This window comes from Choloepus didactylus, chromosome 4 (assembly GCF_015220235.1).
Source record: "Choloepus didactylus isolate mChoDid1 chromosome 4, mChoDid1.pri, whole genome shotgun sequence".
NCBI classification, from domain to species: Eukaryota; Metazoa; Chordata; class Mammalia; order Pilosa; family Megalonychidae; genus Choloepus; species Choloepus didactylus.
Window position 1 is genome coordinate 159,557,506 of NC_051310.1, and position 19,197 is coordinate 159,576,702.

At 38.3% G+C, this 19,197-nt stretch overlaps 1 protein-coding gene across 1 annotated transcript; it reads right to left on the reverse strand.

Moving 5' to 3' along the window:
• Positions 1-927: 927 nt before the first annotated feature.
• LOC119532975 (heterogeneous nuclear ribonucleoproteins C1/C2-like) lies at positions 928-2,210 on the reverse strand. The gene is given in 4 exon segments (XM_037835180.1): positions 928-1,238; positions 1,338-1,481; positions 1,483-1,816; positions 1,855-2,210. Coding segments are annotated over 4 exon segments (918 nt in total). The 3' UTR covers positions 928-1,154.
• Positions 2,211-19,197: the final 16,987 nt, after the last annotated feature.

Below are 19,197 nucleotides of genomic sequence, written 5' to 3' on the forward strand. Positions count from 1 at the left end.
CTTAGGTCTTAAAAAATTGGCAGCTTTCTTCCTAGAAAATGACATTTGGTGGTGCTTAAAGCATGCATCCAATGCAGCTTGAGTTTTATGGAGCTCTAAATATTTGAGCAATATTCTGGAAAATGGCAAGCTGAAAATAGGTAAATGAATAGCTATAGCTATTTCTTTCTATTCCTGAATCCTAAGAGTCTTCTGAGTAAAAATTGAAGCATAGGTGGGCTAAACAGCCAAAGTAAAATTTTTGGCTTTGTGGAAAAATTCCAGGGTTAGTTAAATGGTCCATTTAAATTATTTAATACAACTTACATAACTATGTTTTTATGTATGGCACCTATGACCTTCATTGCATTATGTCTCAGCAAGATAAGATATTAGAAAAATAACTCAGTGCCGAGTGAATGCTTGTAAGAATTCTTAATTGCAAAGAAGCACAAGGGTCTTTGGTTTGAGGACAAAGGGTTAATGAGAGATTCTTCTGCATTTTCTTTTTCTTTTTTCCCTCCAAATTCCTGGTTTAATAAGGTCTTGTTTACTTTGAGAAAAAAAGGTCCAAACATCAGTCTGTTCACAAACATAACCACACTATCAACTTTAGAAAACAAATCTTAAGAATATTACACTAATGATTTTTCCAGAGGATGCATATGATATGTCAACTCTCATTCCACAAAAGTACATTGTTACATTTGCGTATCACAGCCCCACACAGCACTCTTAAGTGGGATATAACACACATACCTCGAACTCAAAGCTGCCCACAGGTGTTACTCAACTAACTGAGGTTGCCTTTTCAGTTAAGGAAGCAACTACTGAACTCATGTAGGAATGGTGAGAACTGTACTCCCTAAATAACAAGAGATTATTTTGGAGACAGTTGATAAAAACCATACATCCTTTTTATTGTTAAGTCATAAAGAGGTATCAAAATTAAAAGCAAAAAATTATAGGTTAAGACTTAACATAACTACTAGGAGCATCAAAGGAAGTGAAAGTGGGACTAGGCGCAGGGCAATATGAATTAATGAACATGGGAAGGATGGGGAGAACAGTGAGCATGTGCTGAAGATACTAGGGGAGAGGATCTGGTGAAAAATCTTAGACAAGTGCCTAGGTAAAGAAATAATGGGATAAGATTTCTAAACCCCACTATGTGCTTAAGAGTCATCCTCACCTTTGGCGCTGTCTCTGTCATCCTCTCCTTCCTCTGCCTCTTTTTCATCATCCTTGATCAACTCCAGCTGTGAGAAACAGACACAAATAGGATGGAGTTAGAGGCACTCCATGTGTCCCTGATCCCCCCTCCACCACCTCTTTCTTTCCTTTCCCATGGTTTTCACCTGGTCATCCCCCCGATCTTCATTATCATCATCATCCAGTAGGTCCCCCTCCTCAGCAGAGTCATCTGCACCCCCCTCAGACTCCATCTTCACATTAGTCTCATCTTTCTTCAGGGAGCTGCTGCTCTGCTCCTTTCCTGACTTTATCATTCTTCATCTCTACTTGTTTGCTCTGTTCCTTTTCAGTTTTTTCCAGGCTTTCCAGGAGAGAATTCACTTTTTGTTTCATCTGGGTCAACTCCTTCTTAATGATCTGAAGGTCATCTGCTTTCAACTTTCCAGACTTAGAAGAAGAGCCCCACTGTCCACTCTTAGAATTGAAGCCTCTTTTGCCCCTTGGTGTTGAGTGTTCTGATACACGCTGGCGTTTGGAGGGCACTACAGCCCGAGCAATAGAAGGATGAGGAGGAACACGAGTGCGTAGCTGTACATCCTGGTATATAATCTCATTGAAAGTCATGGTCAAGTCAAAAGAAAAGCTGAGAAGAGGGGATGGAGAAGGGTGTCTGTTACTGACCTGTATGTCTCCAGTGCAGATCGTTTCATACCTGCTTTTCCTTGGTTCACTTTTGGCTCTGTGGCCAGATTAATATCTAAAACCTGGCCAGCCATTGTTCTGCCATCTTCTCCTGCTACAGCAGCCCTGGCATTTCTCTCCTTAACATACTGAACAAAGGCAAAGCCCTTATGAACAGAGCAACCCACAATTTTGCCATACCTCGAGAAGATTGCCTCCACATCAGACTTCTTCACCACCAGAGTATTGGGATTCCCAATGAATACACAGGAGTTCATGGAGCAGGGATCTGTCTTGTTGGTAACATTGATGGCCACGGTGTTTGATGATACGTTTGGTCCCAAAGCTCTTACCATCACCCAGGAAGGGTGTGCATCTGTTCCGAAGGCCCCCTTGGCCCCAGGTCATCCTGGCTGCTGCTGCTCCAGGCTGGGCATCCACGTTGCTGCAGTGAAGCCGAAGATCAAAAAAATATCATTATGTATTTCAAGTGTTTTGAAACCTGGAGTGGGGAGGGAGAAGGGATTCCAATCTGAATCCCCCCACTCCCAGGTTCCACGTGAAGAAGTTGACTGCCGCTTGAGGTTGGCAATGTGGCTGCAACTGCTCAGTCTTTGTTCGCAAAATGTTCTGTGTTTTCTTAAGAGTCTTAAAAGTCAGCCTGTATCTTATGTGCCAGAAGCTGTTCTCCTAGTCACGTAAAAGTCACTCTGCGAACCCAGGGTTAGGTCCATTTTTGGAAAATAGAAAGCCCACAGTTAGGACCAGGGAGTTGGAGTTAAAATGAAATGAAATAAATTTGGATGGGTTACTGGTTTTACTTTTTGTCATTCTCTGAAATACATATAGTTATCACAGAGTTATGAGTTCTTGAAGATCCCAGACATTATAAAGCTTGTTCACCAAATGTCATTTGAAGCATGAAAGAAAGAATTTCCATCAACATTTTTCAGTTTTCTGCTCTGCAACTTGACCATCAAAACTTCTAATTTAATGGTTACCATGATCACATCCTGATTGTGTGCAGGTCAGAAGAGCTGAAATGTCTTCCCCTACAAAGCTTGAGCAAGCTACTTGGTTTACTGAGTAAAACTCTGCTGGGGTTTTGGTGGGTGGGGCTCTATTCTGGAGGAAGCTACCCATTCATCCAGAAAATATATTAAAAATGTGTGCAGGGAGGAGAAGGAGGGTACTGGTGACATTAAGGTTAGTTGTGAGCTTCTCAGAAGCTTCCCTAGTGCTGCTAGTGAAATAGGAAGAGAAGGGTCATTTTCAAGGCCATCACCCCATCAGTTATAGAGGCAGCCTTGGGTTGGTAGGAAACACAACTTCCTTTCCACTGTCTTCCGTTTCTCTGGCCTCTACCTCCCAACAGCTCTAGTTGAGTGGTAGTGTAAGGAGGTAACTGAGTGGGGATTGGATGTGTTGACATCCACTTTTCTTTCCCCTTAACCTGAGGGACTAGAAGTTGGATCCAAAGTGGGATGCAGAGACTATAGATCCAAAATGAACACTTCTACAATGGTAGAACCTATCCAAGGTTTAATTAGGACAGTAGCAGGGACTGAGGAAACTATGCATTTGTCAGCACAGTTTGCCTTTGGTGTACTTTGATATTTTATAGAAGCATTCAGCTTTCTGCTAAGATGGCATAGGGCAGTTGTATCAAAATATAAGAAAAGAGGACCATTTTTAGTCATTTGTTGTGAAGATTTGAAATAAAATTGTTCACTGATTACTGATAAGAAAGAGTGCCATCTAGAGGCCCTGCTTAAAACTCCATTTTAGTCTTAAGAATCATCCTTTGATTCCACTTGGAACTGCTTTTCTCTGTAACTGTGGTACTCATGACTGATAATGAGAGAGAACGGTTGGCCCAGCCATATAGTAATGGAGTCAGGCAGTATGAGAACTAAATTGTGTTGACACAGAGTGAGGACCTGGGACCTTACTTAATTCCTAAACAATGCTGTTTCTCCTTTCCAGAGATGCTTCTAGTGAGTTGATGATTGTTACGGTCTAGTGGTTTGCTTTCAGTTTATATGTTCTAGTTTCTTAAAAATCATCTATGTCTTCTTTTCATTTGTGCTACGAAAAATAAACTGAGATATGTCATTTGAAAAAAAAAAATCCCAAAAGGGAGAAATTGTGGAAAGTAGAGAGCAACATGGAAGGTACAAAATCATCTCCAATTCTGTGTTGACACAGTTAATTTGCTTAATTTATAGACTGTGTTTCTGAGAATTAGTTTTTACCCCATCTTGAATCACATTATTCAATAACATCAAATAAAATGTGTCCCAACTTAGTGCTGATGTTCACCCTCCAATCTTCAGGCCTACAGTGAACCAAAGGTTTGGCTAAGGGATCAAAGAGAAGTCAACAAAATCTGTCACTGCTATCATGCTATATAGTATAGTAGAATTTTTGTTGAAAATCAAATAACATACTGATGATGATTTCACCATCACTGTGGTAACATGATGGGTAAGAAAACACAATATAGTGATCAAGGTGCCTGTCACCCCCCAAAAGAATGCAAATGGAGTTTGCAACAAACCTTGGCAGAGGAACGACTCCTAAAATTGTTTTGTCTACCACAGAGTAAAGAGGCAAGCATGTGGTTGAGTTTATTGTCTGCAGTATTGGATTTGTGTTTTGCCACTTTCACATAAGAAGTTTAAAACAACTCCTTTGTTTTTAGGGAAAAATCTGGCTCTTGCAGTAGATGTTCCTGGATTCTGCTGTAATAGGCGAGCTACAGAGAAGCAGTGCAACCTCCACAATCTTCAATAATAATCTTTTTGTTCAGGTTGATCCACGCCCTTTGAGATAGTTATTAGTGGTGTTCAGCTTACCAGTGACATAAAAAATTGTCATTTATTTCCAAACTTCAGGAGCCAGTTGTAAAAGCTCAGAGATTGTTTGCCTCATTCTTTCAATTAATTAAAAAGAGGATTTTTTAATAGCCTCAAGTGGAGTGTAATTTATAATAGGCCTTTCTCCCTCCTGTTTTTAATTACCATCTTTGCATGGTGATATTGGACTGTTCCCCTTTTATCGAATACTTATGCATAGTTTCCTCAGGCTACCTCTACGGTTGTTAATTAGAAAATAAAGAAGTTTTATGTATTTTAGTCATCTTCAGTTAATGAGAAGAGTGGAATTGCCTGATTGGGGTTTATTTTCTCTTCTTTTCTCCCCAGTGAAAAGGAATATCTTCCCTACCAAATAATGATTTTCATTTTTAAAGCATCACATGTATGAAAGATTAGGAAGAATGAATGAGAGCCCAAATAGTGGTTACAATTTTCCTGTCATTCTGGCTATTGTGTGCACAAAGCAGAAACTCTCAGAGTTGTTAAAGTGATCTGGGCAGAGCTCTTGACATTTCCGGTTCATTGAATAAATGAATTTCTTTGTTTACTGGTCAAAATGATGAAAGGGAATAATAACAACATAATTCATGGGGGTGGAGAAAATAAAAGCAAACCAATAGTTACTGAAACATTTTGGAAGTACAGAGTTTCCAATGACTGAACCATTGCATTAAATTTCTTGGTGTCAGTTTGCTCAAAGAGAATTAAAACAGGTGTGTGCAAATCAATAGAAGCAGGACCTCCACAGTTGTGCCATTGGCTTCCTTACTAATTTTAACTTTTGAAATGGAGCTGGAAATAGCTTTCAAAGAAGAGAGTAAGAATTGGGATGCAATTCTCTGATATTTTCATGCATTTCTGTTTATTCCTTTCCCCTCCTGGAAATGAAGAAGAAATCCAAAATAGCAGAGGGAGTGGCTTTTGATTCTCACGGCAGTGTCCCAAAGCAATCTTGAAAATAACAAAGCATATAAATCTTCAAGTGATAAATGTATTTGATTAGTTTTTCATTTAAAAAACAACTATAATATTGCCTACTTGCAAGTTATTCTGAAAAGCAAGAGGAACAATTACATCTTAATTTAGTCATCACAATTTACAGATACTGTTGTTTCCCTTCCACTCAGTGAGTCCTTTTGCGAGGACTTTTTTTTTTTCTTCTGCTCCATGACTGAAATAACAGGTGTGAACAGTTTCATTTTCATCTCCCTCAGGAAGGTAAAATCAAGCTAAGACTTCACCTTGACTGAGTTTTGCCAATGGACTCATGGACATGGAATGGCTTATGGGTGAACAGAGCTGTCTGGTGTCTTTGAGGTGGAGCTGGGCTGTTTAGGAATGTCTTTTATCATGCAGATTTACTTCACAGACATAGCAACCTAAAATGGGAAGAGACCTTTGTCTTTTTCCTTTTCCCTGCAAATCTTCAAGCCATGAGCTCTGAGACAGGCTTCACTTTCAAAGGAACATGACATATTCTCTTCTCATTGGAAGAATTTGAGCTCCATTCTCTATAATCTCATGATGAAGTTTTTAATCTTCATGTTTCTGTCATGTGGTGTTATGTCATTGTGGTACCAGCACTCCACTGATATTCTCATTCTGTGGTTCTAAAATCAAAGAAAGAAGTACATCTGAAATCTGCCCCTGCCTAGGTTTTAGGGAGATGCACTAAGAGTTTCAATCTATAGACACTATCTTAACCAATTAAGAAGCTTAATGGGAGGAAATTCTGGTGATAGTTACAATTTTTGTCTTGCCCTAGGTTACCAACTGTTTAGGACCATGACTCACAGTAAGCAGTGCATTTTACACTGCAGTCTAATACACTTATCTGTATTCTACAAATGTAGATATTTATGCAGTTTAAACAGAATATTCATACATCAATATTTATGCTATACTGTATGTGAAGCATACTGATATATTTTATTACTTTATTTTGTTACATGTCACTCTGTCTTGCTAAAAAGATTTTTATAACAGCTTTATTAAGACAATTCACATACTATAAAGTTCACTCTAAGTATATAATTCCGTACAGTTTAGTATATTCACAGAGTTGTGCATGAATCACCATTTTAAAATTCCAGTACATTTTCATCACTCCCCAAAGAAGCCCCACCCATTAGCCGTCACTCCCCATTTCCCCTCTCCCCCAGTTTCTGGCAATGACTAGTCTACTTTCTATCTTTATGGACTTGCCGATTTTGAATATCTCATATAAATGGAATCGTAAATGTGCAGCCTTTTGTATCTGGCTTCTTTCATTTAGCAATTTTTTTTCAAGGTTTATCCATGTTGTGGCACGAGTACTATTTCATTCTTTGTTGTGGCTGAATAATCTTCTATTGTGGATATACTACATTTTGTTTATTCATGCATCAGTGGATGGACATTTAGGATGTTCCCACTTTTTGACTATTACAAATAATGTTGCTATGAACATTCATGTACACGCTTTTATGTGGGCGTATGTTTTTAATTCTCTTGGGTGTAGGAAGTGATTGCTGAGTCATGTAGTAACTCCATGTTTAACATTGTGAGTAACTTCCAAACTGTTTTCCAATGTGGCTGCACCAAAGTACAATGTATGAGGGCTCCTACTTGTTACTGTTCTTTCCTTTTCCTTTTCCTTTTCCTGTATAGCCATCAAGTGGATATGTAACTCTATCTTATTGTGGTTTTCATTTGGATTTCCCTAACAACTAACAGTGTTGAACATCTTTTTGACATTCTTATTGGCTACTGTAGATCTATTTTTATTTTTTTTAATTTTTAATTTTAAAATACTTCTAAACTTACAGGACAGTTACAAAATTAATACAAGCCCCATAAAGAGAACTCCAACATACCCCTATTCCTCCAGATACCCAGATCTACCAATTTTAATATTTTGCAATGTTTACCATAGCATTCTAAAACCTATCTATCCATTATTCTATCTATCTATCTATTTATCTATCTATTCATCTATCTGTGTATCTATCAATACATTTTCTGAATACTTGAGTGTAGGCTGTTCTTCTGGTTTACTAATGCTGCCATTATGCAAAACATCAGAAATGGATTGGCTTTTATAAAGGGGATTTATTAAGTTACAAATTTACAGTCCTATAAAATGTCATATATAGCCATAAAAATAAAAATATATAAAAATATAGCCATAAAAATGTCCAGTTAAGGCATCAGCAATAGGGTACCTTCACTGAACAATGGCTGTTGGCATCTGGAACACCTCTGTCAGCTGGGAAGGCACGTGGCTGGTGACTGCTTGCTCCCAGGTTGCATTTCAAAATGGCCTTCTTCAAAATGTCTGGGTGTCAGCATCAGGGATTTGCAACTCCAAGCATTTCTGAGCTAAGCCAGCAAGTGTCTGGGTCTGTGCTAGTGATTTTAAAGGACTCCAGTAAACTAATCAAGACCCATGCTGAATGGGTGGGGCCATGCCTCTATGGAAATAATCTAATCAAAGTTTTCACCTACAGTTGGATGAGTCACATCTCCATGGAAACAACCTAATCACAGTATCCCACAAGATTGGATTAAAGATCATGGCTTTTTGTGGGGGACATAATATATCTAAACTGGCACAGTTGTTTATACATTATGCTCCTTGAACCCTTAATATTGCCATGTACATTTCCTAAGAATGAGATTTTTACTTATCTATCCACTTTAAGTGGGATACGTAAGTTCAAGCAATTTAACTATGACATAAAATGCCCAAGAAATTTAACATTGATAAATAGCTTACAGTCTGTATTCCCTTTTTTCCCCTCATATGTCCCAACAATGTCCTTTGAGCTTTCTCTCCTCCCTTGTTAGATCCCATCCAGGATCATACATTGCCTTTAGTTGTCATTATCTTTTCAGTTATTCTTTTTAATTTTTATTATGGGAACATATATGCAATATAAACTTTCTTATCTCAACCACTCCCAAACATACCATTCAGTGGAAATTATCACATTCACTATGTTGCAGTACCCTTACTACCTTCATTACAGAAACTTTCCCATCTCCCCAGATGGAAACCTTTTGACCCACTTTGAATTAATTCCCCATTTCCCTCTGCCCTGGCTACCTATGCTGAAATTTCTATCTCTATGAGCCTGCATATTCTACAATATTTTCTTTGTAGGTACTATGGGAATTAAAATTAACACCCTAATCCTGTGACAATCTCATTTGCTTTGATAGCAATTTAACTTTGATAGTATACACAAACTATGATCCTATACCTCTCCACACACCACCCATACCTTTATGTAGTTTTTGTCACAAATTACATGTTTATACATTGTGAGTCCAAAACCACTGATGTATCATTTGTCTTTTAGTTCCTGTAGGAAGTAAAAATTAGAGTTAAAAACCAAAATACAATAGTACTGGCATTGCATTTACCCCACTCATTACCCTTACAAGAGATCTCCATTTCTTCATGCGGCTTCAGTCTGTTGTCTATTGTCCTATCCTTTCAACCTGCAGAACTCTCTTGAATTCTCTTTAGCATCTCTTGTAGGGCTTGTCTAGCTGTGATGAACTCCCTCAGCTTTGGTTTATCTGGGAATGTCTTAATCCCTCCCCCATTGCTGAAAGACAGTTTTGACAGATATAGAATTCTTGGTTGGCAGTATTTTGCTTTCAGCACTTTAAATATATCCTCTCATGCCTCCATGCTTTCCAGTGTAGAATTGGTACTTAATCTTATTAAGACTCCCTGGTATGTTACATTTTGCTTCTCTCTGTGGATTTAAGAATTCTCTCATTATCTTTGGTATTTGAAAATTTGATTATAGTATGCTGTGGCATGGGTCTGTCCATAGAAAGAGTTTAGAGACTAGCTCTAGGACAAAGTGTAGGGGCCTCCCTGATCCTTTCTGGGCACCTGTTTTGTCTTAGTCATGCAAATGCAGCCCTACTTACAGGGACACAAATGTTCCGTCTTTCTTGGGAAACAGTTGCCTCATGGTCCCAGCACTGCACTGTGTGTTGTACAGTTAGAAATCCCTTGTTCTAGGCAGCACAACTTGACTGCTCTCACACAGTGTTCTGTAGGAGAGTTCTGTGAGCTGCCTTCCACCCATAGGATAAGTTCTGGGTTGGTAAATCTCTCAGGCCACCATCAGACAGATTAGGTTAGGCATACATATTCTCAGCAGGTGCATGAGGTTTACTCTGCTCTCTCCAAAAGGGGAGCAGATATCCATACTGGGGGTATGCACTGGCTCTGTGCTGAGCTGGTGAAGGGTAAGGGAGGGGCCAGCCAGTGTGCCAGGAGATCCTGCTGCTTTTAAGCAGCCTTTTTCTTGATTCACTACATGCCCTGTTACTGTAATCTTTTCACTACTTTTTGGAGCTTTGAGAAAGACGTTTCTGCCAGTTCTTGCTGGTTGTAAAAGCTTCTGTTGCGTGATGTAGCCCTGAAGCATTTCACTCTGCCATCTTCTGTAGGTCTTCTTTAGAGAAATGTCTATTTGAATCTTTGTCCATTTTTTAATTGAGTTATTTATTGAATTATTTGCCCATTTTAAAAATTGGGTTGCTTATTTTTTTGTTGTTGAGTTGTAAGAGTTCTTTATATACTCTGGATACAAGTCCCTTATGGATGATTTGCAAATATTTTCTCCAGTTGTATAGGTTGTCTTTTCATTTTCTTGCTGTTGTCCTTTGAAGAATGGAAGTTTTTCATTTTGCTAAAGTTGAAAGTTTATAAATGTTATTTTGTTGTTTGTGCTTTTAGTGTCATATCCAAGAAGCCTTTGCCTAATCCAAGGTCATAAAAATATACTCCTATATTTTCTTGCCTAAGAGTTTCATAGTTTTAGCTCTTACATTTAGGCCTATGATATATTTTGAGTTAATTTTTTTATATGTTATCAGGCAGAGGTCTGTATTAGGATTCTCCAGAGAGATAGAACTGACAGGATATGTGTGTATGTGTGTTTGTGTGCATGCACATGCAAATATTAAGAGATTTATTTTAGGAATTGGTTTACACAACCATGGGGTATGCCATTGGGGAATGGCAAGCCAGGTTCCTTAGGGCAGGCAACAAGTTGGAAATTCCAATGAAGTTGACATTGAATTCTCCAGGAGAAGCATGTTGGCTGAAGTAGAGGTAATATTTCTTCTGACTGCTGAAATTGTTCTCCCAAGGCTTCCGACTGATTGGATGAAGAAACTCTTCTCATTGCTGAAGGCAATCTCCTTCATTAATTTTAGATGTAATCAGCCGTAGATGCAATCAATGACTAATGTTTAAATCTCTCTACAAAATATCTTCACAGTAACAATAGGTTTGCTTGACCAAACCAGACACCATAACCTACCCAAGTTGACACATGAAAGTACCCATCACAGCACTCAGCTTCATTTGTTTGCATTTGAATATGGAGTTGTTGTTCCATCACATTTGTTAAACAGACTATTCTTTCCCCCACTGGAAGATCTTGGAACCTTTGTTGAAAATCAATTGCCCTTACGCATATGGGTTTATAAACTGGGTATTCGATTCTATTCCATTGATCTATCTTTCTTTCCTTAGGCTAGTATCATTCTGTCTTGATTACAGGAGCTTTACAGTAAGTTTTGAAGTCAGGAAATATGATTTTTCCAATTTTATATCTTCATTTTCAAAGTTGCTTATTATGGATTCCTTATATTTCCAGAAGAATTTTAGGATCAGCTTGTCAATTTCTGCAAAAAATCCAGCTGGGATTTGATAGGGATTGCTTTGAATTTGTTGCACAATTTGGGGAGTATTGTCATCTTAACAATATTAAGTCTTTTCAATTATTTAGGTCTTCTTTAATTTATTTCAATGATATATCACAGTTTTCAATTTAGAAGTCTAGCACTTCTCTTGCTAATTTTATACCTAAATATTTCATTCTTTTTGGTGCTATTATAAATAGGATTTTCTTAAGTTCTTAATTTCTTTTCAAATTGGTCATTGCTAGTGTTTCGAAATGCAGTTTATTTTTGAATATCAATCTCATATCTGCAAACTTTGCCAAAGTTGTATATTAGTTTTCATTTTTTTTTTTTTTTGGTGGATTCCTTAGAATTTTCTATATACAAGATCATGTCATCTTTGAGTAGAGATGACTTCTCTAAACTTGCCTTCTTCATTTCCAATTTGGAAGCCCTTTATTTCTTTTTCTTGTCTAATTTGCCTGGCTGGAACCTCCTGTATAATATTGAATAGAAATGGCAAGGGCAGGGGGGGAGCAACTTGTCCTCTTCTTGATCAGTCTTTCACCATTAAGTATAATATTAACTGGATTTTTTTATAGATAGGCTTTATCAAGTTGATGAAGCTCCTTTCTGTTTCTGGTTTGTTGACTGCTTTTACCACGAAATGGTGTTGGATTTTGTTAAGTGATTTTTCTGAATCTATTGAAATAATCTGTGGTTTTTGCCCTTTATTTTTGTGGTTTATTACTTTGACTGATTTTCATGTTAGACCAACCCCTACATTCCAGGGATAAATCCCACTTCGTTATGATATATAACTTTTTCTTAAGTTGCTGGAATTGGTTTGCTAGTATTTTGTTGAGGATTTTTGCAACTATATGCATAAGGGATATTGGTCCATTGCTTTCTTTCCTTCTTGCATCTTTGTATGGTTTTGGTATCAGTAATATTGGCCTCATAGGATGAGGTTAAGAAGTGTTCCCTCTTCTATTATTTCCAAGAGTTTGTGAAGAATGGTGTCAATTCTTTAAATATTTGGTAAAATTCACCAGTTAAGCCATCTGGGCCTGAACTTTTTGGGTAGTTTTTTTATACTAACTCAATTTCTTTACTTGTTAAAGGTCTGTTTAGATTTATTATTTCTTCTTGAGTAGTTTCAGTAGTTTGTGTTTTCTAGGAATTTGTCTGTTTCAAGTGGGTTATCTAAATTGTTGGTATACAATTCTTCATGATATTTCCTTATAATCCTTTTTATTTCTGAAAGGTTGGCAGTGATGTCTACTCTTTCATTTCTGATTTTAGTAATTTGAGTCTTCTCTCTTTTTTCCTTGGTCAGTGCTAAACTGGTTTTGCAACCCAAGGATGGGTTTTGACTTCTAGTTTGAAAAACATGGCCTTGGACACCCTAAAGAACCTCTGGACTTCATTTCCTCCCCATAACATGAGGGTCCTTTAAAGATCCTTCAAGTTCTAACATTTTAAGATTCTGTGGGATTTAATTCTAGAAGATTGTGAGTTTTTTGGTACATTTGCCCCAAGATGGAGTTCTATTTAGGTAACTGATAAATCTAGAACATGGCTCTCAAAATGTAATTCCTAGAGCAGCAGCAGCAGCATCACCTGGGAACTTGTTAGAAATGCCACTCTGGGGCCCTACCCAGCCCTGCTGAATCAGAAACTCTGCAGCGGGCCCCAACAATGTGTTGTTGGTTGGTTAGTTTGTTTTACAAGCCCCCAGATGATTCTGATGCATGCTAAACTTTGAAAACCACTGGTCTAGATCATCTGTCTTAAACAGACTCCCTACATCTCTAATCTTCTGGTTTGAGTGTCTCTTTCTCTGTCCCTTTCCCACCCCCACCCCGTTTTTTTTTTGTTAGGAAAAGCAGTTCCCACAGTATCTCTTGGTACTAAAACAGTGCAGCAAGGCACTTAAGACCAACTAAAAAGTAAAGTAACACCAGTCATTCCTAGCGCATTGTGTGCAGCCTTTCTGCAGAGATGTCCCACGGGTCTTAGGAAAGGAATGAGACTAATTTAGAGGAGAGTTTTTGTGCCCTCTGGTGGGAAAGACCACAGTTTCTCTTCTTTGCTCTCCTAACACTTGCTCACATCTTGTGCTCTGATGGAAGTTCTGGAATGCTGAGCTATCTAAATCTCATCTTACCATTGTCCACTGATAGATGATTTTGAGGTGGTGGTTGTTTGTAGAGATATGATGTAATAATTATTGCTTTGTTCTTTTGAAAACATGTTTCATTTTTGCCACCTCATATCTTGCCAGCATGGGTCTTACTCCCTTTGAGAGAGAAACCCCCCCCCCCACATTAAGATATTTTATAAAGTGAGCAGAAGTCCTCTAGACTATAGTACATTTTGGTGGTGGATCTCTGTAGGGTGAGGTTTCACCAAGACATGTTTATGTCCCTCAGTGTGTTTATCCTCATTTCACTTCTTTGCTTGACATTTTGGATAGAAGGTAAGTGGCAATTTTAGATTGAACAGCTCTAAAGGGATAAAGGAAAAGGATGCTATTTAGTCCCAGTTCATTATTGCTTTACAAAAAAAAAGGAAGACCACTGTTTTCTGTTAATTTGGCTATTTTATTTTGTTTAAAGCTATATATATGATGATTGACACAACCATATTATCATCTAGTTGGAAAAATGATGAGACTTAGATTCTAGTTTGAAAATTAAAAAATGATAGATTAGTTAACCATTAATTTTCACTCCTCTACAAATCATTTGACTCAATTTCTTTACCTACAAAATACAGGTAATGGCTTCTCAAACATACTTACAGCATGGCTACTGGAATTTAATTAATTAATTAGTTCAACATATATAGTGCCTCCTGAATGCTAGACAGTAGAGATAAAACAAAATAGGTGGTGGTGGTGGGGAACTGTCCTATTGGAACATATATTTTTTTTTGTGGCAGGGGCAGAAAATTAAAAAAAAAAATAAAAATGTAAAAAACAAAAACAAAATATTTTTGTCAGATGGTGGTAAGTACCAGAGAGAAAAAGAAGCTAGGAAAGAGGACAGCAAGTAGGTCAATTATACCGTCAATGGGATTAATCACATTCACAGTGTTGCAATGCCACACCTTCCCACCATCCATTACTAGAAATTTCCCCTTCACCCCAAACAGAAACCCTACACTCATTTCTTATTAAACTCCCATTGCCCCTTCCCCCCACTTCTCGTTAACCCATACTCTACTTTTCATCTCTATGATCATATTCTCTGATTCTTTATTTGTGTTTACTGTGGGGCTTAAATTTAACATCCTAAATCCATAACAGTCTTGTTTCTTTGATACCAACTTAACTTCAATAGGACACATAACTATGTTCCTATACTCCTCCATTCCCCCACCTTTATGTAATTCTTGTCAAAAATTATGTATTTTACATTGTGTCAAAAACTGCTGATTTATCATTACACTTTATGTATTTTAGATCCTGTAGGAAGTAAACAGTGGAGTTACAAATAAAAAATACAGTAGTATTAGTATTTATATTTACCATGTGATCTTTACTGGAAATCTTTATTTCTTCATGTGGTTTCAGTCAATTGTTTAGTGTCCCTTCCTTTCAACCTGCACAATTCCCTTTAGCATTTCTTATAGGACTGATCTACTGGTGATGAAGTCCCTCAGCTTTTGATTATCTGGGAATGTTTTCATCTCCCCCTCATTTTTAACCTCCAGGTGTTTGTGAATTTTCTGTCTCTGATGGTTATTGACTTCTAATTGTATTCCATTGTGCTCAGAGAATGTACTTGGAATAATTTCAATTTTTTTAAATTTATTGAGGCTTGTTTTATGTTCCAACATATGGTCTCTTGTGGAGAAAGTTCTGTGATCACTAGAGAAGAATATGTATCCTGGTGGTTTGAGATGTAATGTTCTATATATGTCTGTTAAATCAAATTCATTTATCAGATTGTTTAGGTTTTCAGTTTCCTTATTGGTCTTCTGTCTGGTTGATCTATCTATAGGAGAGAGTGATGTGTTGAAGTCTCCCACAATTATTGTGGAAACATCCATTGCTTCCTTTAGTTTTGCCAGTGTGTTTGTCTCATGTATTTTGTGGCACCATGATTGGGTGCATAAACATTTATGATTGCTATTTCTTCTTGTTGAATTGCCCCTTTTATTAGTATGTAGTGGCTTTCTTTGTCTCTCATAACATCCTTGCATTTAAAATCTATTTTATCTGGGATTAATATTGCTAATACTGCCTTCTTTTGGCTGCAGCTTGCATGAAATATTTTTTCCCATCCTTTCACTTTCAATTTCTTTGTGTCCCTGTGTCTATGATGAGTCTTTTGTATGCAACATATTGATGGTTCATATTTTTTGATCCATTCAGCCAATCTATATCTTTTAATTAGGGAGTTTAATCCATTTACATTCAATGTTATTACTGTGAAGGCATTTCTTGAATCAGCCGTCCTATCCTTTGGTTTATGTTTGTCAGATATATTTTTCCCCCCTCTCTTCCTTATTGTCCTTTAATGAACCAATATTGAATCTCTTTAGTACTGAATCTTTCTCTATAGCTCTCTCTCCTTTCTTTGTTTCTCTGTCAGTAGGGCTCCTTTAGTATCCGAAGTAGGGCATGTCTTTTATTAGCAAACTCTCTCAGCATTTGTTTGTGAAAAATTTAAGCTCTCCCTCAAATTTGAAGGAGAGCTTTGCTGAATAAAGTATTCTTAGTTGGAAATTTTTGTCTCTCAGAATTTTAAATATGTCATGCCACTGCCTTCTCGCCTCCATGGTGGCCACTGAGTAGTCACTACTTAGTCTTATGTTGTTTCCTTTGTATATGGTGAATTGCTTTTCTCTTGCTGCTTTCAGAACTTGCTCCTTCTCTTCAGTATTTGTCAGTCTGATCAGAATATGTCTTGGAGTGGGTTTATTTGGATTTATTCTATTTGGAGTTCGCTGGGCATTTATGCTTTGTGTATTTATATTGTGTAGAAGGTTTGGGAAGTTTTCCCCAACAATTTCTTTGAATATTCTTTCTAGACCTTTACCCTTCTCTTCCCCTTCTGGGACACCAATGAGTCTTAAGTTTGGACGTTTTATTTTATCTATCATATCCCTAAGGTCCATTTCAATTTTTTTCCCCATTCTTTCTTTTATTCTTTCATTTTCTGTTCTTTGGTCCTCAAGGTCACTGAGTCATTGTTCAGCTTCCTCTAGTCTTGTACTATGAGTATCCAGAATCTTTTTAATTTGGTCAGCAGTTTCTTTTATTTCCATAAGATCATCTATTTTTTTATTTACTCTTGCAATTTCTTCTTTATGCTCTTCTAGGGTCTTCTTCATGTCCTTTATATCCTGTGCCATGCTCTCATTGTTTGTCTTTAGTTCTTTCAATTGCTCCAAGTACTGTGTCTCTTCTGATCTTTTGATTTCGGTGTTTGGGTTTGGGTTATCCATGTCATCTGGTTTTTTCATATGCTTTAAACTTTCTGTTGTTTTTGGCCTCTTGGCATTTGCTTTACTTGATAGGGTTCTTTTAGGATATGTAGAACTATTCACAGACTTATCTCTAATTTGTCAGATCTACAGCTTGGTGGAGTACACTTTCTCTAACTAACAAGTAGATGGCATCTGCGAGTCACCTATTCCCCTCAAGTCAGTTCTCCCCAACTTTGTCTTTGTGGTATGTGGGGGTCTGATTCTTGTGGGGTCCAATTGGTGCACCAAGTTTGGGTGTGTTGTTGGTGCTGTTCGCCCTGAATGTGGGGCATGTTTCTGAGTGGTTAGGGAGGGAGGGCAGCTTTAATAATCCAACCTCCCAGGTGTTACTGGAGATTTAAGGCTGTTGCAAGAGTGTAAACCTTCGTTTCAGTCTTGCCACAGATTGTCTCTGCTGCTGACCCACAAGTCCTTGGTATTGGTGTATGGTCCCTGGGATTTCCGAGTGGGTCCCTCTTCCAAGCTGTGCTCTTCTAGGGCCTCTGCTGAGGGAAGGCTGCGCTACATCACAAGTGCATGCCATCCCTCAAGGGAAGTTCTGGGTCGCTGGGCCATGTAGGGGCGTTCCCAGCCTACTGAAAGGATGGCTGAATGGGGAGTGTTAATTTCCCCCTTTTCACACAGCTCCACCTTCCCAGCTCTGGGACAATTAGATGTGGGTGAATGAAAGGCTATTGTCCACGCCCAATATTGTGGCATGTGTGCATTGCTGGAAACACTTCCTGTCACACTGGTTTTTTGGTGTGGCTCTGCACTGTGGCGCCTGCTCCAGACAGGAGCGTTCCCAGCCCACTGGGAAGATGGATGCAAGGGGCATGGTTTTTTTCCCCTTTTGGCTCACCTCTGCCTTCCTCGCTCTGAGACAATTAGCAGTGGGTGTGAGAAAGGCTGTCTTCCATGCCAGATATTCAGGCATTCATACAGCCCATTCCTGCCATGCTTCACTGTGCATTCTCGCTGCCATATCTGCAGCCACTTTTGTTTTTTTTTAAAAAAAGAACTAGTCCACCTCCAAACACCAACCCACGGTTTCCCCACACCATAGTGTGGCTGCCGGATATTCAGCAGGCTTACTCACTCGTTTCAGAACTCAGACTCCCGGTTTCACCAAGTTCATGGTCTCTGTGGATTTAGCAGACCTTGTCCAGCTGGTAAACTGCTGGAACTGATGTTCTGGGTCACTTTCTGGCTTTTGTCTAGTATTTTTCACAGAGGTGTTTTCTTGCCATGTCTCTCCTAGTCTCCATCTTAGGTTCTCCTCCCATTTAGGGTTTTGAGTAGAGGAGTGACATGATCTAATTTTTAAAATAATCACTCTGCTTCTTTGTTTAGCACTGCCCTTTAGGTACAAGGATGTTAGAGGATGATGCTGGTTTTCTTCAGAAAAGTAGCCAGGAAGGTGACGAAAAGTGCTCAGATTTTAAATACATTTTTTGAAGACAGATTCAACAGGTGTTGCTGAAGAATTGTATGTGAGGTTTGAGAGAAAGAGTCAGGATGACACCAACATATCTAGAGGGAACAAATGGAGGGATAAGTTGTCTGTGTCTCCAGTTCAGCCTTCTCCTTAGTCCCCACAGCTGATCAGAGCAGAGATTTGTTGACATCTTCTATAACTTCCATCTGACCCTTGCACTCTTCCCTAGCTCAGTGCCTCTTCATCTTTTACCAGACATCCACAGTTTGTATTTCAGAGTGCTAGTCCCTTGATCTGCACTGTAGGCAACTAGTTGAGTAGTCAGCTGAACAAGTTTGGGAAATGCTATATTTTATCGCCTAAGTATCAAAGGTTCTGAGAAAATCTTTAAAAAAAAGTGTCTATTTTTCTTTGTTTATCATGTGTTCTCCCTTTATTTCACTTTGAAGTATATTTGACTCATTTACCTTCCATTAGTATCCCAAAGAACATATTAAGAAATATATGTTTAGAAATGCTGAACTAGAACACCTTCACCTCTAGGACATCCTCTAAGCCTCCAATTAACTATTGCCACAATGAATTTCCTAAAATACACTTTTACCATATCATTCCTTCCTCAAAAGCCATATGGGATCCTCTTGCCTATAGGATTAACTCTGATCTCAACTCCACATTCAACACTGTCCATGTCCAATCCCAGTGCTCTGGTGCTTTTCAGTGTCCTCCAGCTCCTCTGGATGCATCTGGTCCTTCCTCTGGTGATTCCTGGCTGCCCCCCCTACAACTGCTCCACGTAAATAATTCCTACTCATCCTACAGTGCCTGGCATGGGGCTGTTTCTTT